General features: G+C 37.4%; 1 protein-coding gene across 7 annotated transcripts in view; it reads left to right on the top strand.

The window, feature by feature from the left end:
* als2b (alsin Rho guanine nucleotide exchange factor ALS2 b) overlaps positions 1 to 24,105 on the top strand; it is a 30,744-nt gene that overhangs the window by 2,485 nt on the left and 4,154 nt on the right. Inside the window, exons 4-32 of one of the 7 annotated variants that reach the window (XM_081381207.1) lie at positions 350 to 1,407; positions 2,935 to 3,111; positions 3,951 to 4,098; positions 4,624 to 4,674; positions 7,355 to 7,523; positions 7,703 to 7,799; positions 7,890 to 7,967; positions 9,244 to 9,438; positions 9,609 to 9,780; positions 10,499 to 10,688; positions 11,727 to 11,792; positions 11,937 to 12,099; positions 13,194 to 13,325; positions 13,506 to 13,634; positions 13,828 to 13,851; positions 16,428 to 16,498; positions 16,591 to 16,657; positions 16,744 to 16,946; positions 17,026 to 17,091; positions 17,176 to 17,274; positions 17,661 to 17,825; positions 20,590 to 20,701; positions 21,065 to 21,142; positions 21,745 to 21,878; positions 21,980 to 22,144; positions 22,839 to 22,956; positions 23,111 to 23,268; positions 23,349 to 23,456; positions 23,916 to 24,092. In XM_081381207.1, coding sequence (XP_081237333.1) covers positions 350 to 1,407; positions 2,935 to 3,111; positions 3,951 to 4,098; positions 4,624 to 4,674; positions 7,355 to 7,523; positions 7,703 to 7,799; positions 7,890 to 7,967; positions 9,244 to 9,438; positions 9,609 to 9,780; positions 10,499 to 10,688; positions 11,727 to 11,792; positions 11,937 to 12,099; positions 13,194 to 13,325; positions 13,506 to 13,634; positions 13,828 to 13,851; positions 16,428 to 16,498; positions 16,591 to 16,657; positions 16,744 to 16,946; positions 17,026 to 17,091; positions 17,176 to 17,274; positions 17,661 to 17,825; positions 20,590 to 20,701; positions 21,065 to 21,142; positions 21,745 to 21,878; positions 21,980 to 22,144; positions 22,839 to 22,956; positions 23,111 to 23,268; positions 23,349 to 23,456; positions 23,916 to 24,092 — 4,570 coding nt within the window. Of the gene's footprint in view, positions 1 to 349; positions 1,408 to 2,934; positions 3,112 to 3,950; positions 4,141 to 4,623; positions 4,675 to 7,354; positions 7,524 to 7,702; positions 7,800 to 7,889; positions 7,968 to 9,243; positions 9,439 to 9,608; positions 9,781 to 10,498; positions 10,689 to 11,726; positions 11,793 to 11,936; positions 12,100 to 13,193; positions 13,326 to 13,505; positions 13,635 to 13,827; positions 13,852 to 16,427; positions 16,499 to 16,590; positions 16,658 to 16,743; positions 16,947 to 17,025; positions 17,092 to 17,175; positions 17,275 to 17,660; positions 17,826 to 20,589; positions 20,702 to 21,064; positions 21,143 to 21,744; positions 21,879 to 21,979; positions 22,145 to 22,838; positions 22,957 to 23,110; positions 23,269 to 23,348; positions 23,457 to 23,915; positions 24,093 to 24,105 lie in introns of all 7 variants that reach the window. The other 6 variants (XM_081381205.1, XM_081381209.1, XM_081381208.1 and 3 more) reach the window with 6 other exon arrangements.

Raw genomic sequence — 24,105 nt, 5'->3', positions numbered from 1 at the left:
TTTTCTTTTTTTATTTACAGAAATTAGGAATGCAGAAATTAAATTAAGCAGGATTCACGTTGTGATCCCAAAAGTTTCAGGAATTGTACATTCTTGAATAAAAACAGTTGTTATTAAGAGAGAAAGTACTTTTTATTAAGTTTGATTATGTTAATATAATTAATAGATTTTTTTTAAAAGTCATTCTATGGCCCCCTTAGAAGTTTACTGAGGTCCCCTAGGTGTCACCAGCCCCTTGGTTGAGACCTGCTTTAAACAGATGCTTGTGAAAAGATAAAACTATTGCTTCTCATACATTTTGCAATGATATTGCAATCCAGATATGTAATAATTTCTATGCTATATTTAGGGGGACAAGTCTACAGTTTTGGTGAGTTGCCTTGGAAACAGAACCAATCATCATCAGTGGTGAATGAGCCCGTTTTGGAGGCAGTGCTTAGCGAACAACATGTTGTTTTTGTGGCTGCTGGCTCCGCCCACAGTGGAGTAGTAACGGAGGATGGAGGCGTGCACATGTGGGGAGAAAACGCTCATGGCCAGTGTGGCCTTTTGGGACTCTCTGTTATCCCTAACCCCACCCCTGTGGGCGTGCTTGACTCGGAGTCCACACCCCCTCAGACGGTGAAGATCCTGGAGGTGGCATGTGGGGACCAGCACACTCTCGCTCTCTCAGCCAAGCATGAAGTCTGGGCTTGGGGCAGCGGGTGCCAGCTGGGCCTGAACACTTCCACGTTTCCTGTCTGGAAGCCCCAGAAGGTAGAGCCCCTGGCGGGAAGGCACGTGTTGCAGGTGGCCTGTGGAGCCGCTCACAGCCTGGCTGTGGTGCGAAGTTCTGAGGCTCTGGTGCCTCGGAAACCCCCTCAAGACAAGTGCGGTCAGTGCCATCAGCTGCTGTACACTATGACTGACAAAGAGGACCACGTCATCATCTCTGATGGCCATCACTGTCCACTAGGTGTTGAGCTGGACAGCGGCGAGACCAAGTCTGCATTAGAGGGCAGCCCAGAACAGGTTAAACAAGGCAAGAGCTCTCCTACAGAACCTGTTCCATCCATGTCCACCCAGATCCCAAGATCACCCAGCTCCAGCACAATCCCTGAATCTACACTTCTTCCTGACAGCACACCTGCCTCTGAACCTCAAATTCAGGTTCCTGCATCTAGCCAAGAACCTGTAGAACCAACCATAGAAGTCTCGACTGAACATGAATCTCCGGTCGCAAATGGAGAGGTTTGTGTGGAAGCCTCAGAGTCCTGCACCCTTGAGCCGGACAGCTGTCGAGCCACAGGGGGGAAGTACTCCCCATTCCCCGATGAGCAGGCCGTGAAGGCCTATCTTAAGAGACTTTCTGATCATGCCCTGGCAGAGCACATCGCCAAGACCCCCAGCACACTTCATTCTGCTCAGGTTAGTCTCTGGCACAACAGTAGCATCATTTACATGCATCCAAATAATCCGCTAGTTGGCTCAATCGGATTGAAAAGCCTTCATATAAACAACTTAATTGGTCTGATAGAGCTCGATTAGAGTGAAATTTCGATCGGAGGGAAAGGAGTGGTGTAGACCTGATATAATTTGATTAATAAGAAAAATCATATATCATATAAAACGAATCATATAAAACCCTTGAATAGGACTCTTCTCAAAATGATTTAACATTTTAACCTTGCACACTTAAGCAGTGCTATGATGCGTATGTTGACCAGAGCCCTTTTATTTAATAAGATCTCTATAAACATTTTACTCCATTCGAAATTGCATATGTTTATTAACATTTTTAATTCATTTTTAGTTCATTTTTTTCAGCTTTCCTTTTAGGTATGTAATCAGGGCATTATATCATGGCTCTGGCGACATAATATCGGTGGCTTTTTCCAGTTCTGTGAATCAGATTGCAAAATTTAGGGTTCATATAAAGTTTATAAATAGAACATTCAGAATATGAAATTGGATTGGACTAGTACATGTAAACATACCTAATGCCCAGTAAACATTATGTTGATAAATGAACACTCTTAGATGGATTTCTCTACATACGTTTTATTAACTTTTTCACTTAAAATGGTGTGATCATTTTGAAAATAGCAGTTAGCTCGCTGTACAGAATGCAGTATTAAAATTCTAGCTGATACTTATAACTGATAACTGGCCTGCATTATAAATCCAGTACTATTTTGTCTAAATTAGTTAAAAATAAACACCAACAACTAAAATAGGTAATTGTAAATGTTAGAAGTGAGTTTGGGCTTTACAACATTATAATGTATTGTACAGTATAAAAAAATGGAGATTCTGTTGAAGATTACTTTGAACAGTATTATTAATTTAGCATTTAAAAAAAAAAACTTGAAGTCAGGCAGAAGTAATCTAAATGTAAATATTGAAATAAATGGTAATGTACATGTACAACTACATATCTATATCTCTATATCCAGATATAATATAAATGGTCAAAGGGATAGTTGGCTCAAAAATTTAAATTCATAATTTACCCAAAAATGTAAATGTATCATTTACTCATCCACATGTCATTCCAAAAATGTATGATTTTCTATCTTCTGTGGAACATAAAAGAAGGTATCTTGAGAAATGTCTCAGTGTTTTTTGTCCATACAATGGAAGTCAGTGGTCACTAAAACTGTTTGGTTACCAATAAATGGCCATATAGGTTTGGAATGACATGAGTAAATGATTTGTTCAGAATTTGTCATTTTAACTATTAGTTCGTCAACATGCTAAAACCCCCGAGAAGTTGACAGCTTCACTTTTAACAAATATTATAGCTAAAAATGTCTATATTTATTTAAATATACTAGCTGACCATCCCTGTCCAACAAGTCGACCATCCCAAGCCATCGTAATTCAAATTGTTCAATTTCTTCTAAATGTGCAATTCAGAACTTTCACGCCTAGCTCATATCTGTCCTATCACAGCTCTCCAGTGACCCCGCTGATCCTTTCACCTCTGACCCCTTGATCCCGGTCGCCCAGTCTGTGACTCCAATGGGCTCTGCGTTGAACAACTTGATGGTGTCCTGTGCCTCTGCAGTTGGGGAACGTGTAGTGTCCACATATGAAGCTCTCTCTCTGAGAAAAGTCATTGGTTACTGGGTAAGTGTATTTTCCAGTTTTTATACTCATTGACATGCCAGAATCACGCTCTTTAAACATTACACCAATACATTTTCTATATAATTATGTCATTTTCATACTTGCCACTTTTATTGGAAAGAAACTGAAGGATGATGATTAGGGATGTAACGGTACATGTTCATACAGTCAGACGACAAAGACAGTCAGTCACAGGCGATCCACACTCCAATCCAGAAGGGGCGCGCGCGGTAATGCAACGCTGTTTGCTAGCCACCACAACAGGAAAAAGCACAGAAGAAGAAGAACAGATGATCTCTGCATAGATATATTTACTTGTAATCTCTCAACCATTGTTTCAAACGCAGAAAGGCATCAATTGCTCAGCTTGAGAATATCTCGCATAGCATTAAATTTACCTCAGGCAAGTCATATAGTGTCAATCTCCCCTCTAGAGTTCATTTCTCTCGTGAACTAACATGCTGTAGAGTCTATGAACTCTAGAGGGGAGAATTTCACTAAATATATGCACTATGTTAGCTTATATATTCATTATATTTACTTTACCCATTAGTAATGTCTTAATTATTTTAATATATGTTTAAATAAATGTGCTATGAAAACAAGTTATGACTGTAACTGTGTAAATGATTATATTTCAATAATGAATTGGAGAAGTTAATGCACAACCTGCCTCATGTGAAATTTACATGGTTTTTTTTTTCATTTGAGTGTTGCACCGAATACCCCTGCTGTACCGAATATACCGAAGTTCTTACCGAACCGTCATGTTTGTGTACCGTTACACCCCTAATGATGATCCAGCTATGATGTGTTTGACCAGAGTTATTGTGCTCCAGGCTCCAGGAGAGGGCCGTGAGCGAGTGGAGGAGAGACTCCGTCTGGAGGAGCCCATGCAGGGGAAGAAAAGCTCCAGCCTGGGGGACATCCGAGAGGAGGAGGCGGAGCTCAGCCGTCGCCTGTCCCTGCCTGGCCTGCTCTCTCAGGGTACACACGCTCTCCTTCTCTTACACCCAGTGTACCGTCTCCGTAAGTCTGCGTGGGGATGTGCATCTACGCTTGAGTTTTCATGAGCATGGACTAGTTATCGAGCATCTTACGGAGTTTTGCCTATTCTGTCAACGCGCTTGGTGTTTCTGCTGCAGAGGCTATGAATAACTAACAACTCCATTCCTTTTTGTGACAAATTTCATAAATATTTAAAGAAAATGGCCTGGTTTTATAATCATCTGAGTGTAGAGGGCGTAACGAGACTGTACCGCTCTTTAGACCCATGTGAACCAGAGGGAGGATTGCTATGAATGTATTCTTTTATTAGTTGAATATGTTTAATCATAATCCTGTGCAGTGTGTTAAGACTTAGTTCATTCAGTTCAAAGTAAAACCCTCCAAATCACCGATTGGCCAACTTAAGCGAACTGTAATGTGTTTGTTATCGCCATGGCTCTTCAAATTTCTACCGACGAGACGTGTGAACAGGTTTCCCATATATTGCTGTTGCCATCGTTACAGACAATGCGGCATTTGAGGTGACGGTGTGGGCATCCTACACAACATCTGAAGGTATTTATATGCAGTTGCAGTTGTACAAAGCGTAATGTTTAGATTAGAAGTAGATTTATTAGTGAATCTCACAGAAACAAAATTGAAATAATTTTTTTTATTTAGCATAAAAGAAAATAAGCTTATTTTTGAACTATTTGCATTATGATTATGATCATTTTCATGACATTTAATCAAGCACATTTTACACCCAAATTCTTATTGCTGTAATGTACATTTGACATCACTTTAGCTATTTTTTTAAATTTACAGTTGTTTGTGTAATTCTCATTTTCTTTGATGAGTCTGATTTGATTATATTGCAATTACAAATTTAGAAATTAAAATATACTTTAATACAGAGTTTATTTTTATTGAAATCAGACTAATCAGACTACAGAGTAAATTAAGGGCAGTATAATTTTTTTTGTAATTTTTTTTTTTAAAGAAATTAAAACTCTAGAACATTAAGCAGTGCTACTGTTTTCATCAAAGTGTTTCCCCAAATCAGCATATTAGAAGTATTTCTGAAGGATCATGTGACACTGAAGAGTGAAGACTAAATTAACGATGCTGAAAATTCAGCTTTGCATCACAGGAATAAATTACATTTCAAAATATATTAAAATAAAAAGCAGTTCTTGTAATTTGTAAATACTTTTTTACCATATGCTGTTTTTATTGTAATTTTAAGCAAATAAAAGCAGGTTCAGTGAGCATAAAGACTTAATTAAAAACAATAAAAAATCTTACAGAACCCAAACTTGTGAACGGTAGTGCATATGTTAAAAGAAAATATTTTTTACAATTAATTATTTGAATAATATTTTTGAGAATGTTTACATTAGAGTAATTGAATTTGGTTGAAAATGGGCATCATTTTCATAAAAATGTCATAATGAAGAAAATTCTTGCTTCAATGTTTTAATTAAAATATAATAAAAAAAAATTATATTTGTGTTTGGGAGAAATATGACCAAGTCATGTTGTTGACACTTTGTGCGATTCAATCTAGCGAGAAGTAGACCTTCTGATTTTTAGTAACAAGCAGGTTGTAGATACATGAATACACCCCCCTTTTAATTTCTGTAATCAAAACTTTCCAGAGATGTCAGAAACTTTCTGCTCTAGTGCTTTGCATGTTTTTAAAGTGATTTACATTTAGTTTGCTGAGTTAGAGATTGTGATATGAGAAAATGTTTTGGACCTCTCTGCTCATGAGGCTCCAGGACACACTCTTAAAAATAAAGTTTCTAAAAGAGGGAAGAACCATTTTTGTTTTGCCAAAGAAGCTTTCAGTGAACAGTTCCATTTTCCAGAAACATTTTCTTCTTAGAATCTAAAGAACCTTTTTCCTCTGTAAATAACCTTTTATATAATGAAAATGAATGTTCATGGTTCTTCAGCAAACCATCGATGCCAGTAAAGAGCCTTTATTTTTAATAGTGTACCTCAGCCTGGTTGTGTGTTTGTCTGAGTTCATAAATCCGCTGATACACAGGCTAGAGAAGACAATGGCGTCCAGCTACCTGCTACATACACACCTTTCTTGTCTCCTCGCCCCCTCCTGCGCGACAGATGGACCCCAGTGGGGCTGGAACATAACTCAGCATGACAGCAGTCTGTGTGTGTTTATTTGTGTGTGCACCTGGCCATACCGTGTATATATGAGTGTGTTTTACAGAGAGTTAAACTGAAGTTGGCCTAATCTGTAGGTCTTTGTCTGTGCTGTTAAATGATTCATGGGAATTTTCCCTATGCTCTTTGTTTGTGTTCATATAGCAGAATCAAACTAATGCATATTCTATGAGCAACAATCTGACATGAGTTGCATTTTCTTATGATCTGTCTTTGTTTGGATGTAGACTGTGTTCTGCCTCTAAGGGCCCTAGCGCAAAGCGCAAGTGCACTTAGGGCGTATCCGAATATACTTTTGCTAGTTTAACGATGGGAAAAATGGTCGGCGCATGGTCCAAAACGGTTGTCCCTAGTCTCTTAATGAGTAATGGGTGTGTTTTGGGTGTAACGTGCAAAAAAACAGTGTGTAATTTCCCATTTCCTTTAAAAGCCAGTTTCGCTCACGCCATGCCGGATTCACTATTTACATGGTGGAATTTTGCAAGCGGAAAGAATGAAAGCTTCTCTAGCGAGGAAACGGGTCGTGCGCGAGGTTAAAGTGCACAAGCAGACCATCAGGCCGGACTCCACCATATCTATATGTACACAATAATAATCTTTTACATTGTAATCCTTTTATTTTTTATATTTGGCATGTCTGTGTGCTGCTTCGCGTCCCTGTGTGTGTAATAAGCAGAGTGTATGTGCGTTGTGGACCCGCCTATAGGCACACATTACTAACGCGCTCTTTAAATTACAAAAAAATATTGCGCCTTTTGACTTTAGACCAGGTTTTTGTTGGTAAATGGCACAGTCTATTTCAGTTGCCTCAAAATAGCAACGCGCCAACAATGCGCCAGAACAGAACACATCTCGTTTTCAGACCAGCATGCCCATGGGCGCAAATGCATTTGCTATTAAACAACGTGGCGCAGGACATGAAAATGATAACTGCGTCGGGCTGAGACTAGCAAATAACACTCGCTGCATTGTGCCGGGTGTATGATAGGGCCCTGTATATTGATGTTCTACATTTATTTGAATATGTTTTGTTGTTTATTCTCTCTCGTTCCTACTCTCTCAGTGTCTCCTCGTCTTTTGCGGCGAACGAGCCGCCCCCGTGCACGGGCCATCCCGCTCACTCCAGGAGACATACCTGAGGCCGATGCCCACCTACCTTCTTTGCAGACAGAAGTGTGGAGCTGGGGCCGAGGCCAGGAAGGGCAGCTTGGACATGGTGACCTCCTTCCCAGGTCAGAGTCTTCCCATCATCAGGGTTGGCACGAAGAGCTTCAGTCTTCCCTAACAACTCATGAATTACATAAGAGTTCAGGGCTTTAAATTTAATGTGCTCTGCCAAAATGAGGACAGCCTCATTAGATGCATCACAGAGGAACCTAATGTAGTGATTTCTCTCCCTCTTTCTTTCCAGACTGGAGCCCGACTGTGTAAAGAGTCTGAATGGTAAAGAGGTGTTGAGAGTGGCTGCAGGTGCTCATCACTCTCTCGCCCTGACCGCCCAATCACAGGTGACACACTTCACCTGCATATCTGTGGCTTTTCTCTTGAGCGGAGAGTGTGTATTAGTGTAATCCTCCTGTAATGTGTGTGTATGGCAGGTGTTCTCCTGGGGATGCAACACTTCTGGGCAGTTGGGACACATGGAATCACCCACCAGCTTCCCTCACTTAGCCAAGGTATATCCACACATGCACATAACACAGAAAAATATCACAACAGGGAGATTAACGTTTTGAAATGGATCAAAAGGTTTGGAAATTTTAAAATAGTTTTAAAAAAGTCATTAAAAAGCTAATATTTGTCAATTTATAATCTATATTTTTATATCTATAAAAGTGAAAGACAGTAATACTTTAATTCATCAAGGATGAAAATAAAGATATTTATAAAATTCAGCTTTACCATCACAGAAATAAATTACATTTTACAATCAATTAGTTTTAATTATATTTATATTTTTTACAGTTTTTACTGTATTTTGGAGCAAATAAAGACAGCCTTGGTGAGCATAGGAAAATCTTACCAACCCCAAACCTTTGAATGGTAGTGTAGTTATTAATATTATTATTATATTTATAATATATTGATATTTAGATTTTATTTTATTTCTAGAACCATTTGTAAATTTTATTAATTCAAATTTTACAATTTTTTTTATTTCTCATATCATTTCTATAACATTGTATCGATATAGCAACACACATTTACTTAAATGAGGGTATACCATTCATTTATTTAATTGTTTTAATTATTTTTTATTTTTTCCTTTTTAATTATATAACTGAATAACACTACCAAAAAAGAAAACTTCTGGATTTTTAGAATTAAGAAAATAATTAACATTTCTTTTCCCTTTGAGGCGGTCCCCCCAAAAAGTAATTTTTTTCTGGTCTAGTTGTGTATGGGAACATTGCCTTGAAAGTATGGCAATGTTAGAAACTTTTGACACTCGCGCACACCTTTCAGCAATGTGAGTCTTTAGACATCTAGTGTACACATGAATCCAGTTGGTTTGGATGGGTCTTAGTCAGCTCCCTAATTCAGTAGTCAGAACACTGCCAAGGGTGCACTTAAACATTAAATATCTAACAATTCCCACAATGCACTGTAAAAACCAGTGAGCATCAGCTGTTCACTTAAACGGTTTAAAATGAAGGATGAGTACATATTTCATGAGGCCACTGTATTATATAACATCTACAAGGAAGATGCATGATAAACAAAACCATTTAGACCAATAGGATATTGTTCCTGATGTTATTGAATTACCAATGATGGTTTAATGCACAGTTACACAATCATGTAACAGTGTCATCAGTGCTCCAATGTTTATTGGATTAAGGCCCTTGCTAGTGCCCAAATTTGTTTTGACATTGACAACATACTGATTCATGACTTGTTTTCTTTGTTTGTCCTCTTTTGCTTTGTTTGTCCTCTTTTGTCTTTGCGCAGCTGTCAGATGGGATTCGCGTGTGGGATATCGGGGCGGGGAATCAACACACTCTCTTATTGGCTGATGGAGACTGTATGCAGCCAATCCTGTACTACAGCGGGCAGCAGGTGAAAGAAGTGGCAGAGCAAGCGGAGGAGGAGGAGCAGACCGGAGAGTACACACAGCAACCAGTGCTGCTGCCCTTTTGTATGAATGTGAGCAAGCCTTTGTCATCATTATCATCATCATCATCATCACTTCGAATTGCTATTGTATATAATAAACTATATTCTCAGATTAATGTGCTTTAAATTCTGTAAATTGATGATGTGTTATTACAGTTATTTACATAACTATGTCTCTTTTTATTGTGTGTGTGTGGTAGTTGGGCTATGTAAGCAGTGTGTGTGCAGGTGGACGGACATGTGCGGCGCTGACGGATCGTAATGTAATGGGTTTTATTGCTAGTCTGCATGAGCTGGCGGCTGCCGAGAGGAAATATTACTGCAAACTCAGCAATATCAAGAGTCTTCTGCTCCAGCCATTGCTCAAACTGGGTATGACAGTGTGTGTGTGTGTGAGACAGTTTTTGTTCTCTGATTTAGACTTTCATTAACATATCTTCATTATAGCCCTGCACAAGCTGTAAAATGATGGTCTAATTCAGTGAAAGTGAAATGAATGAAATAATTTACAATCTCTTGATGTGTGCAACAAGGTTATTATTTTTAACTAAATGTAAAACCATGCAAAAATGTGTTACTTGAAATGAAACTAATGTTTGAAACTAATAATTAAACTAATAACTAACTAATGTAAAAAAACCAAGGCAAAATTTCTCAGTACTAAAATAATTAAAACTAATAAATAACAATTATTAAATACTCTATAGACAATATAATACAAATTACAAATATACAAAACATTTATATTATTTTGAACTAAAATTTAAAGTGAAAATATAAAAATATAATCTAATTCAAAATATTAACAAAAATGGTATGTTAATGATGCTAAACTAACACCTATATACTATAATATAATATGGTGTAGATATTTAAAGATGGCTATCTGTAAGCCTTTTTTTTATTAAATATTTTTTATTATGCAGTTATACTTAAAACTGTAAGTATTTTTGTGTTCAGAATTATTAGAAATGTTGCTCAATTTTTAGATATATAGCCCAAAACAAGAAATGTTTGTCCTGTGTGTCTGGATAATCATTTGGGATTTTTAGATCTTACGTTATTTATTTTTCTTTTTTCTTTTTTTAAGATTCGCTTAGCTCCGGCCTCGGTCAGTCCACTGCAGGGCTGCTGCAAAATCTGATTGGACGACTGAGTCGGCTGTCTCAGCTCACGGGTCAAAACTCGGCCTTTCTAACCTCTTTCCTGCGGCGTTCGCGCGATATACGAGGTCTTGTTATTCTTGACGACGCACATCTGTTCCTGGACACATATTCAGAGCAAGTATACAGCACACACACACACACGATTAAAGAATCTGAAGTCATGAAGTGGTTACCTCAGCGGATGGAATAAGAGGTTGAAGGTTGTTCGTTACCCCATGCTCATTTATAATGACATAACATGAAGTACAGGATTTTAATTGCTCTTTAAAGTGTACTGTGTAGATGTGTCACAGCCATCACTATATTCAACACAATATCAGACATGTTTAAATAGCATTGCCTGTTCAATGTTCATCAATTTGTTTCGCCACTGGAAAGAGCCAGATAAACACAGATAAACAGATAAACAGTCTGACCAGATAAACAGATAATCATTCTGACTAGATAAACACAGTAACTTGAAGTCAGTTTCTGAATTTCAGGATGTTTTCAGCAAGTTATTTTCTCTACAGAGCTTTACTGAATTAACTTCTAATTCATAAGAAATATATTCCAGCTTTACATGTTTAATACTTCTAATATGATGTATAATTGAAAAAAGAAAATCCTCAAATGTCTTTAATCAGACAGAACCTCAGTTGGACCTTTACGTTGTTTAAGATGATCATAAGTTTCAATTTTCTTTGAAAGTCATTATATTTTAAGAGTCAGAGGTTCTGAACTGCCTGAAACGTGTCGTCAGTAATTCCAGTCTTACTTGCGCTAACCTTTGTAGGTTTGTAACAAATTTGCATAATGCCAATGGTCTTCATTGGCTGCCCGCGAACAACTTTGACCGTCAAATGTTGTATTTGTAGCTGAGACTGGAAGAGTTTGCTTCATACTGTCGACCTTTAAAATAGCATAATAGGGGCACTTTAAATTAAATAAAAGTCATGGGAATCTCTTTTTTAAATACTTTTATTCTATTAACTAGAAAGTACTCTTTCTGGCTGCAGTCTCTCTATACGGTCATTAAAAAATATTATTCTGTAATAAATGATTGTAAAATTCATGGGAGTTTATTGCTCAAAAATGTTGTACCCTTCTTCACAAGTCAGCTGGTTTTCCTAGCTGTAATAATGCTCTTATCTTTCTTATTGTGTCATGCAGGTACTGTTGTGCTGTGGGTGATCTTTTAGTCATGGGAGGATTCCAAGCCCTTGTCAAACCTTGCCAGTAAGTGGCGTATGTGTGTGTAATGCCCTGTCCCAAATGCTTTCCAAAGCACTTGCTGCAAAATTCTAGAAAAGATCTCAAGTTAACATGATTACAGATTGATTTAGATTAACAATAATCTGTCTGTTTGACTCTGTTTTATAGTGATGTGTTTGGCAAAGGGGCAGAGGTTGTTCAGAGGTTGTCTGAATGTTCTGAAGAGGGTTTGCCCTTAGCGGATGTTCTGCCACATCTCTTTTACCTGCCCATAAAGCACCTGCATGAATATGGACGACTGCTGCTAAAACTGGCTACCTGCTATGAGGTGGTGGGTACTTACTGGAAACACTGGAAAACTTTCATTTCACATCCACGTTTTCCAGTTTTATTGTTACAGCATGAAACCATAATGTGGTAATGTAAAGGAACATTGTAATGTTTTGCTGGCTCTGATTCGTCTTCATAAACAACTAATACAACAGTGGTCTGAGAAAATACTTATTAGAACCACTTTTGACTGAAATTAAGCACAAATAAAATTTAAATATCACCTAATATAAAACTTCTCATTAAGCATACAAAATGATAAACGCATTAATCCTGAATAAGAAAAAATATATACTGTATATATATATATATATATATATATGAAGAGTTCAGATGCAAAAGCTTCTAAATGCCATCTGAAATTTTCTTATAGAATGATCATTTTTATCAAGCTCGTATATTTAAATTCAATAATTACACTTAAATGGCAATGAAGATTACCTATTAATTGTCATTTAAGTGAAATTACTGAACTTAAATATACGAGCTTGATAAAAATGATAATTCTAGAAGAAAATTTCAGATGGCATTTAGAGGCTTTTGCATCTGAACTCTTCATATATATATAAGCTGTCAAATCGAGTAATCAGAATTAATCTTATCTAACAAAAGTTTTTGTTTACATAACATATTATGTCTGTGTGTGCAATGCATGTCTGTGTATACATACATATACTCATAAATATATATGTATCAATATGTGTATGCGTGTGTATATACAGTGTGTGTTGTGTGTGTGTATATATATATATATATATACATACACACACACACACACACACACACACACACACAAGACATATATAATATATATAAATATAATAATATATACACATATAAAATAACACATAAAATACATAAAATAATATTTAGATAAATATGCCTTTTTTTTTACTTATTCAGATTGGTCGGGTTACTAATTTTGTTATCAAATGATAAACTGAACCAACCTGTAAAAGCAAAAAAATAAATAAATAAATGTGCATAATTTTCATTCTATTCAAAAATAGCAATACTGGCAGAGTTGCAGTTTCCACTGATTTTCAGTCGAAACACTATCATTACATAAATCTCATTTCTGTCTCTGTGTGGCAGAGTACTGTGGATTATCAGAAGCTGCAGGATGCCTGTTCAAAGTATGAGTCAATGGCTCTTCATCTGAAGAGGAGGAGGAAGGAAGCCGAGTGCACGCTCCACTTCTGGAAGAGTTTTCCTGGGAAGATGACCGTGAGTCACCTCGCTGTTGTCTCAGGCCCTTAGAAGCACTTTACCTGTCAGTTTAATGCACACCACACAGCCAGGTGCTCTTCCTGCTGAGCAGATCGTTTTATTTCAGTCCACTTGTGGAGGAGAGAGAGAACGTGAACGAAGTCGGGCTGTTAATTAAGAGTTCTCCTCTTTTCTCAGGACTCTCTTCGTAAACCATCCCGTCGGCTGATCTGTGAGAGCAGTAATAAGGCTTTGACTCTTCAGAACGCGGGGCGTTTTTCCGTCAACTGGTTCATGCTGTTCAACGATGCGCTTGTTCACGCACAGGTTTGTCTCTTTATATGTACGTTTCACCGCCATTTCAGTATCGTTTCTGCTTTATCTCTGCCTTTTCTGTTGGTTTCATGCTTCTTTCCTTACTTAATGCTTTCACTTCTTTTTTATATTCGCTTATAGGGCCAGACTAACAATCTGTTTCCAATGACTGATGTTTTAGTGATGTTTATCTTTGTTTTGGTAGGGCATGGTCCCCTATAAGAGTCTTGTAAGTATGGGCTGTACGAATGAAGAGTTTCCTCCATAGCATACTGTCCCCTAGTGCCCAAGGATGCACCCTACAGCTGTAGTGTTTAGTCAATGCTTCTGTTAAAGGAATATTAGCAGTTAAATAAAGCTTTTATTTAATGCTTGAGGCATCCAATTAATCCGAAAATAATTTTGACTCGTCCTACAATAAAAAAAGGAATATGTGTATGCTAATCAGTGTTTATTTTATTTCAAGTAATTATTGTTTTACGTTTAAATTTAGTTAACTATACTAACTGATGCACTTACAATAGAAGTCTATGGGGCAAGTCAGTTTGAAGTAAGACTTAATTTCAAGGTGGGTGAATTTCTGATTATGCGTTACATACTTAAAGGAAAAGTTTACTTCAAAATGAATATTCTGACGTAATTTACTCACCCTCAAGTTGTTTCAAACCTGTATGAATTTCTTTCTTCTGCTGAACACAAAGGAAGATATTTTGAAGAATGTCTGTGACAGTTGATGGACCCCATTGACTTCCATAGTAGGAAAAAAATCACTATGGAAGTCAATAGGGTCCATCAACTGTTTGGTTACTGACATTCTTCAAAATATATATTTTTGTGTTCAGCAGAAGAAAGAAATTCATACCGGTTTGAAACAACTTGAGGTTGAGTAAATGATGACAGCATTTTCATTTTGAAGTTAACTAATTCTTTAATTCCTGTGGGTGGAGGTTTGCTCCGCCAAAAAGTGCTTTATTGATAATTATGTCAGTTATGTCATATTATTATCCTTTTGCAACAGTGTTCATGTTTTAAACTTCTTGTGCTGTACTGTCTCTCCATAGGCTTCCATTTGAAGCATTTAGTTTAATTTATTTGCACAATATAAAATGTATACAATAATAACTAGAAAATAGAATCCATATACTGTGCGGGGAGAGACAGAAACCCCAAAAGTGCTTATTTAAAGCATAAATAACAAAGAAAATAAAGAAAAAAATGAATTATGAAATTAAAGAAAGAGCTAAATTACAATAACAAATATATAAATGTATATGGCTGCATCAAGTTAATTACAACATATATAAAAAAAAACAAAATAATGTACACCAAAAACAAACCCTATAGGGTACATAAAATACATTTAAGAAAGCGTATTACTCAAACTGATGGACGAATCAAAATGATTTTCTGTGGTCAGAGATGCTGTCAGGAAAACTTAAGTTGTATTTGACACTAAATATTCCTTTAAAGAGAATGTAATCAGTTATTATAAATGATGTATATTTGTAATGAGTTCAGTTTGAACCTGTAGTTTTGACAAATTCCTGTAGTGCTTACACTCTACCTTGTCCAAAATGTTTTTGTGTGGTCTAAAACTCTAGTAAGATGACAGTACATCTGGTTGGGTACATTCCAAGGCTTCCTGCTTGCAAACCCTTTGTTAAAGATATGTTATAACACTTATGCATAATTGTACCTGTATCTGGTTGTAATTTAAGGGGCATGTTGTGCTGGATGGTTTTATGTTATACAGTAGTGGTTCTGTTTAATGCCGATTCTTGTCTTAGTGAATGTATCAGTATTTGAGATGATAATCCATTATTTTATATCCCTGTTTTTTTTCCCTTGACACCTCTTACAGTGTATATATGTGTCTGTCTTTCATCAGCATTATCCCTTTCCATCCTAAAAGAACAAAAATATGCTCTCAGGAAAAAGAACAATGTTTAATATTTTACATTTTAAAAAACTACAGTTATGTAAGTCAACAACTGTAAATCGATTCACAGTTGGTTTACCAGATAAAGTTTAGCTTGACACTTGTAAATAAACCATATGACATCCGAAATCTAAATTTCAGATATTCAGATTCTGTACTTTTTTGCCTAAATAAAATAAAAATAAATCACAAATCTAAATGAAGTCCTTTAAGTATGTTTTTTTTAAAGAAATTAATGCTTTTATTCAGCAATGATGCATTAAATTGATCATGTGACGCTGAACACTGGAGTAATGATGCTGAAAATTCAGCTTTGCCATCACAGGAGTAAATTACATTTTAAAATATATTAAAATAGAAAACAGTTATTTTAAATTGAAATAATATTTTACATTATTACGTTTTTTTCCTTTATTTTTTATCAAATAAATGCAGCCTTGGTAAGAAAACAAAAAATCTGTTAAACTTTTGAACGGGAGTGTAAGAGTATGACATATGGATATTTATTTTGACATTTGCCAATTGCCATAGATTAAATTGTAATAAAGTCATTTAAGTTATTAGTGTTTTTAAATAACTTTGAGTGAGACAAAGGTAATCTAAATGAAAATCAAAACAAAACAAAAAAACAGGGGAAATACATGCACAATTAAATATTAAATCAATCTATATATATATATATATATATATATATATATATATATATATATATATATATATCCTAATATCTGCTGATAACTGATATGGTACTGATATATTGTGCATCACTGATCAGGAATGGGCAGCAGAATTGGGTACATTCCTAGTGCATTCATTTTCAGGATATTGTTCTTGCTTTAGTTTGTTCTTTTTTTAATCTCTCCCAGTTTTCCACTCATCACATCTTCCCATTGGCTACTCTGTGGGTGGAGCCGATTCCTGAGGAGAACACGGGCCTGTGAGTGTGCCAGTCATTTATATTAGCATTATTTAGTAGTAAAGTGTATATAAAACAACATATACAGTGTTGATTTGTGTTGTTTTGTGCAGATATGGTTTAAAAGTGACTTCACCAGAAGAGACATTCACTCTGCTGGCCTCTTCTCCGGCTGAAAAGGTAGACCCAGCTCGACTCGAAATGATAATGAGCTTTACAGAAACGAGCATGCATAGTTGGTTAAACGGTGATGTCCTGCTTCCCAGGCGAAGTGGTTTCGTTCTATAAACCAGGCGGTGGAGCAGGCGCTTAGCGGACTGGGGCATGATGGGATACCGCCTTCTACAGGGGTGACACAGAGAGCAGACCCGCCCATTTCACGGACGGCATCGTACACGTTCTACAAAGACAGTCGGCTCAAGGAGGCCACGTATGAGGGCCGTTGGGTCTCAGGGAAACCCCACGGGCGGTAGGTCATTGGACAGGGAACTGTGGGTGTGAAAGTCTTCTTAAAAGAGAGATGATGATTGGCTATGTGTGTATTCTAGGGGCGTGGTCAAATGGCTCGATGGGCGAATGTACACAGGGACATTCAAGAATGGCCTTGAAGATGGGTTAGTTTTTTTTTTTCAGATTATTATGCTGACTTCTCTTATTTTCCATTTCTGGAAGTATTTCAATTATTGTTTCCTTTGCAGATTTGGAGATTATGTTGTGCCGAACAAAAACCTGAACAGCTGTGATCATTACCAAGGGCAATGGAAGGATGGCAAGATGCATGGCTTTGGAACGTTCAGGTTGGTGGTTGTGTGTTTGTATTATTTTTCTGTAATGTAAATGTTTATTTCTGTATGTACACTACCGTTTTTAAAAGGTTTGGGTCTGTACGATTTTTTTATGTTTTTTTTACAGAAGTCTCTTATGCTCACAAAGTCTGCATTTCTTTGATCAAAAATACAATAAAAACAGTAATATTGTAAAATATGATTAATTTATTTTTATTTTTAATATAAATTCAAATATCATTTCTGTGATGGCAAGTGCAAGTCTTTTGAGTTTTGATAAGTAAAATAAATATAAAAAATATAAAAAAAAAGTAAATAAAAAAAACATATAAACTGTGTAAATCAAATTGTGATATGATTTCATGGAACTGACAGAGAGAGTGTGTGTTTGTGTTCAGGTATGTATCTGGTGAAGTGTACGAGGGCTCGTTTCAAGATAACATGCGTCATGGTCATGGGATGTTGCGTAGTGGGAAGCTGAATTCCACCTCTCCCAGTGTCTTCATCGGCCAGTGGCAGTACGACAAAAAATCTGGCTATGGAGTTTTTGATGACATCACCAGGTATGCAAATAGACAAGAAGGGTTGAGGTTGCATAATAGTTGTGGCATTTATATGACTTGAATTGAAATGTATTAAAGTCGCCCTGTAGTCAATAATTGTATCCCTTAAAACTCATCTTTAGCCCTATTCGGACGGGACTAGTTTCACAGGGGGACGTTAGAGAAATACCTGTTTCACAGACGTACTTTGAGATTTTAATCCTGTCCGAATCTGCCATGTCTGTCTTTTTCCCAAACGACCTCTGTAAAAATTCCAGAGCAAATTACCTACTGTTTTTCGTCAAACTCGGCGGTCCTCAGAGAAATCTAATCCCGTCCGAATGCGAATGTCTGTGATTACCGGACATTTTTTTTCCAAAACGCTTTTTCTTATGTGTTTTGGTCAACGTGAACTGCCATACAATCTCTCACTATCGCGCCGGTATTCAAGTTTCTGCTTTTTGCGCACCGATAATGGATGTAAATGTGTTTGGTAGCCTACACTGCGAAGAAAAAAATTAAATAAAAAATGAAATCAACAAGAAGAGCCAAATCACGTAAACTGTTAAGACTGGCTACTGTAATATCAGTTTCAGGTAAGATTACTTTCATTTCTGCACTTAATTACATAACGTGTAAATTATATTTAACGTGTAAGTTAAAACTTTTTATTCCGGTGGGTTTATTATAAGAACCCAGTTCTATAAAATCATGATGATAAATCTATGTTTAGTTTTTTTTTATACTACAATTTTTATAAAAGGTTTACAAAACACTAAATACGTTAGGACGTTTTACTTTATATTTCAAAGTGCTTAATTTTAAAAGTACTTAATTTCAAATGACCATACGCAATCCACGCATTCTGAACACGTGATCTTCTGCAATGCCCACATGTAAAACAGACACTCCTACCTCGGTAATAAACACGGAGATGTTAGTCCCGTCCGAATCCGTACATGAAATCACAGACGTAGGTTGATAAGAATTGTAACTCAAACGTCGTTTGGAAAACTAGTCCCGTCCGAATAGGGCTTTAGATCACCAAAATTACATCTTTAAAAGTTTTTTCCTTGAAAACAAATGCCTTAAAGGGATATTTCACCAATAGAAAGATGAATGTGTATTTAAATTGGGTCATTTATGTAGTAGAAATGTGAAATTATTATAGAAGTTGGTGCCTTCTAGACTGAGAAAAGCCAGAAAATGTATTTTTGGCTCATGTGGATGAAAGACAACAACTCCCAGAATGCACTTGCTTCGCTGCCCTACGAGGCCACACCCAAGCCACGCCTACCAGTTACAGAGGGCAGTATCGGAAGAAATGATACAACTAGGCTATAGTTGACTCGAAACTGAAAAGACGCCGTTTTATCGTGAAATCCCACCCCTTATGGGCGGGTTGAAAACATGCGGAATGAGCTTCTACTACTGGCTGTAGTCTCTCGCCTCTGGCCAAAAAAGCCTCTGATGACGCAAAATGATGATTTTTGCGTCATCTGAGTTTTTTTCCAGACACAATACAGAAATCTCTCGTCTCAGGGGGACATGAGGGAGGGAAGCACGGTCATTTGAAAATACTACCCAGTTTCCACTGATACAAAGCTTAATGCTAATCGGTGAAGTATCCCTTTAAAATAGCTTGAATATTTTATGAATATGCAAATTAGCCCTGCCTCCACTCACTCGCACCAGCTCAGAGATCCACTTTTTGACGTGATTGGTGACAAGGTAGTAGAGGGCTGCATTGGGATTGAGTCCCGCCGGGTCCCGCGGGACCCAACGCAAATCTCGCGGGAGCGGGCGGTTTGAACTTTGCTGCGGGCGGGAATGGGCGGCTAAAAAAAACACTGCGGGATCGGGAGGTAGCCTTGCAACATGATGGAGATGTCAATAATGGCGCTTTTCCACTACACAGAACCAGCTCGCCTCGGCTCGGCGCGGCTCGACTCTACTCGCCTTTGTTTGGTTTTCCACTGTGTAAAAGTTGTAACTGTATCTGCTTCCAGGTACTTTTTTTCGTACCCCCTCCGGCGGGGTTCTGAGCGAGCTTAGGCGATACTAAAATGTGACATGAAAACACGGCAGACTGCTGATTGTTCAGAGAGAAGCATCACTATTCACTGCGTCATCATTGCACGCGCAAGACAGAGTATCCTGAATAAAAAACAGCAAAAACGAAAACAAAACCATCCAAAAACAGCACACTCGATTTCCTCCATTATCCTGTGTGTATGTGTCCAGTAGGCTATGCCGGCCAGGGAAACGAAACAAACAACCCCATGAATCTCTTTAATAATAGCAATACAAATATGTGTTTTTTTCTGCGGGACGGGAGAAGACACAAAATCAATGCATCTCTATTATTGTGCGGGAATAAATTCTCAGAGTTTTGCGGGTGCGGGCGGGAGTGGACATACATAGTGCGGGAGCGGGCGGGAGTGAAACACATACGTTGCGGGAGCGGGCGGTAATGGTCAGAAATTCGGCGGGCGCGGGCGGGAGCGGGATGAAGAAAACAGTCCCGCGCAGGGCTCTACAAGGTAGTTTGTGACGTCAGAAACACCAGTGATTTCAAACCACGTTTTTGAGACTGTCTTTGGTTCACCGCAGTTTTAAGAAGAAAATGCTCAGCAATGGTAGTTCAAAGCATATTAAAAGCACCACATTGACATATTAACAACATTATAAACTTGTTTTTCACCACAGGGGGTCTTTAAACATATTACACACATTAAGACAAGAGTAAGTATATATGCTCTATACTAACTGTTGTTTGTGTCAGAGGGGAGAAGTACATGGGCATGTGGCTGGATGATCAGCGTCAGGGGAACGGAGTTGTTGTTACACAATTCGGCCTCTACTATGAAGGTGCTTTTAGCAACAACAAAATGATGGTGAGGTTCACACTCACACATTTGGTTTTATTTAAGCAAAGTAGGTACTCTGTATGATAAGCCATGCTTGATTATGACCATATTCACAATATATAATGGCCTCTTGAGCATTATTGCTTTTATTTAACAGTTGTCACACAATATTTATCAAATATTATGGTTATAATTTTTTGTTAAAATTATATTTGAATAAGTGCCATCTTTTCACTACAAAATATAGCTCCTGTTTTTTTCCCCACACATTAAGTTTTACTGTTTTTGAACCTACAAAAATGACAAAACCTGACATAAGTATAATTACTTTTTTGCTTGAAAAGTATAAAAAAATACTTTTTTTAATCTTGTAATTTGTTTCTCTCCAAGGGGACTGGGGTGCTACTGTCTGAAGATGACACCACATTTGAAGGGGAATTTTCAGAAGACTGGACTCTAAATGGAAAGGTGATTTATAATGCTCACAAACACTTGTATGCACACACATCTACGCTACCGTTCAAAAGTTTGGGGGTATTAATATATATATATATATTTTTTTAAAGAAATGTATATTTTTTAATAAACTCTTTTGGAAAATGTTCTGTTCATCAAATAATCCTGAAAAAAAATTATCATAGTTTCCACAAAAATGTTACACAGCATTGAAGATAATAGGAAAGGTCTTGAGCAGCAAATTTGCATATCAGAATGATTTCTGAAGGATCATGTGACACTGCAGACTGGAGTAATGATGCTAAAAATTTAGCTTTGCCAAAACAGGAATAAATTGCATTTGAAAATATTTATAACAGAAAGCTGTTTTTTAAGTTGTAACAGCTTTGCATTTACTAACTTTTAAAGGTGCAGTTAGCAATTTCTGAAAAAATGCTCTTGAAAATTAAAATGAACACCAATGAAAACAAGCCTTTCCTTATTTTGGAGGCGGAGCAATGAGGGGAGTGGTGTGTTTGTTTGGGTGTCAACAGTGTTCTCAGAAATCGCTTACTGCACCTTTAAATGGTGGTGTATGTTCACATAAACAAGCCTGTCATCTTCTCTTTCTGCAGGGCATGTTGACCATGCCGAATGGAGACTATATCGAAGGCTCTTTTAGTGGGGTTTGGGGAACTGGACTAAAGATGTCAGGTTCCTACTACAAACCCAGCCTTTACGACTCAGACAAGGAGAAGGCTCATGCACTGTAAGAGCATGTGTTGAACTGTGTAGCATATTCAAATGTTAAGTGACATGGTCATTTTTGATAGAGAGCCTATATCTATGTGTGATTGTGATTGTCTGCAGTAAACTGGGCAGGTTAGCAGTTCACTCCGAAGACAAGTGGAAGGCCGTGTTCGTGGAGTGCTGGAACAGGCTAGGTTGTGATTCTCCCGGACAAGGGCAAACCACTACAGCGTGGGACAACATTGCTGTAGCGCTCACTGCTAACCTGAGACAGCAAAGAGACAGGTACACTTGCACATATGCACTCACAGTTGATTCCAGTAGAGCCTGACATAAGCATGTTGCTAAGCTGACAACCAAGAACTCAAAGCAGAAAAAATGGCAACACTTTATTTTACGGTGTCCTTGTTACATATGTTACATGTACTTACCATAGTAATAGCTGTAAATTATGCATAATTACATGCAACTACCTATAGGAAGTACATGTAGTTGCTTAATATTACTCAGTATTAAAATATAATTACACTATAACAATGACACCTTAAAATAAAGTGTAACCAAAGGGTAGGGCTTAAATGGATGATTGCTGCTGTGACTGGGATTCTTTATTAGTTTTTTTCCACAACAACTACATCACCTTGTCCTGTCGTTAAAGAAGTGCATATTTGCATATATGAATATTCATTTAAAGCGTATTGCATGTTTTATACACTGAGAAATTCCAGAATTGTCAGCAAGCAGGTTATCTAGATAGCGTGGTCAATGTTTATATGGTTGGCAATGAATAGGATGCTAAATATTTTTGGCTTTAATAAGATTTTCCCAATAAATAGGCAAGAATAAACCTGGTGTCTTCCTTGATTCCTGATCCTTCCGACAACAAATCATTTGAATACGGCGATCTTGTAATCATTACTTCAGAAGTGGGAAGTAGGACGTTTCAAATAGCATGTGAACGTGTGTGTTTGTTTTTTAGTCCAGAGTTGCTGAGTCGCTCTCATCACAAAACACTGGAGAGTCTTGAGTTTATCCCTCATCATGTGGGTCCTGTGACTTTAGAGGTGTATCAAACAATCCGCCGGTACCTCGTCAAGGTAAGCATTGCCTCTTGTCATCAATTAACTGATAATAACCACATTTTCTTAACATAATTATGTCTTTCTAGTGTATTTTGTCCCTCTTTGCTCCTCTAGGAGTTGTGTGATGATTTTGCACTATATGTCACTGACCCCTAATGTTTGACCCTAGGCATGTGATACCCCACTGCATCCTCTGGGTCGACTGGTGGAGACATTGGTTTCGGTGTACCGTATGACATACGTTGGTGTTGGGGCCAACCGCAGATTACTGCCCCAGGCCGTCAATGAGATCAAGTCCTATCTCAGCCGCATCTTCCAGCTCGTCAGGTAAGTGCTTTTAAACTGACAACAAAGTCTGTTTTAAATGTCTTTTCCATGAATATTTATGTGTGTGTGTTTGTGTTTAGATTCCTCTTCCCTGATCTGCCTGAGGAAGGAGGTTCATTGGCTGACCCTCCAAAAGAGACGGCCGGCTCAGACCCTGCTGGGAAACAGCTTGAGTCTCCTAAACCCGGGTATGTAAGATATCATGATCTCATCAGATATAATATTATCAGAAAAATAATACCTTGACCAAATTCTGATATTACTGTGCGAGTACAACTGTAATTTGTTTGTCACAGTTAGCTTTTTTACTGGAAGTGAAACAAAAAATGCTTACATATTAAATCACCATGAGGTAATACTTATATTTGATAAATTAGTAAATTTTATAGGCGCAACCTCTGTAAGCCCATTTCCACCGCATAAGAAAAAAAATCATGCTTTGATAATCATAATTTTGATAAAAGTTTAAATTGACACAGTTGAGATATAATTTCGACTTTTTATATCATTGGCTTTTTATCTCATAATTTTGACCTTTTATCTCATCCTTTCATAAATTCAGATGATTTACCTGTGCTTTTATGAGCTGTTGTCTTTAACACATTTTTTTTTTTAGTAGTCATATGATGTGTGTGTGTGTGTGGCAGGTGTGTGGTCAGCAGCTCTGCTCTCCTCCTGCCGGTGCTGTTGCCACGTCTCTATCCTCCTCTCTTCACTCTCTACGCTTTAGAGAAAGAGAAGGAGGATGATGTGTACTGGGAGTGTGTGCTCCGACTCAACAAACAACCAGACCTGGCGCTGCTCGCCTTCCTCGGGGTGCAACAGTGAGTCCCACAC

The sequence above is a fragment of the Scardinius erythrophthalmus genome (genome assembly GCF_964197995.2).
Source record: "Scardinius erythrophthalmus genome assembly, chromosome: 12".
Classification (NCBI taxonomy): domain Eukaryota; kingdom Metazoa; phylum Chordata; class Actinopteri; order Cypriniformes; family Leuciscidae; genus Scardinius; species Scardinius erythrophthalmus.
Note: the sequence above shows the minus strand (reverse complement) of the source record. Positions and strands in the feature narration are given on the sequence as shown.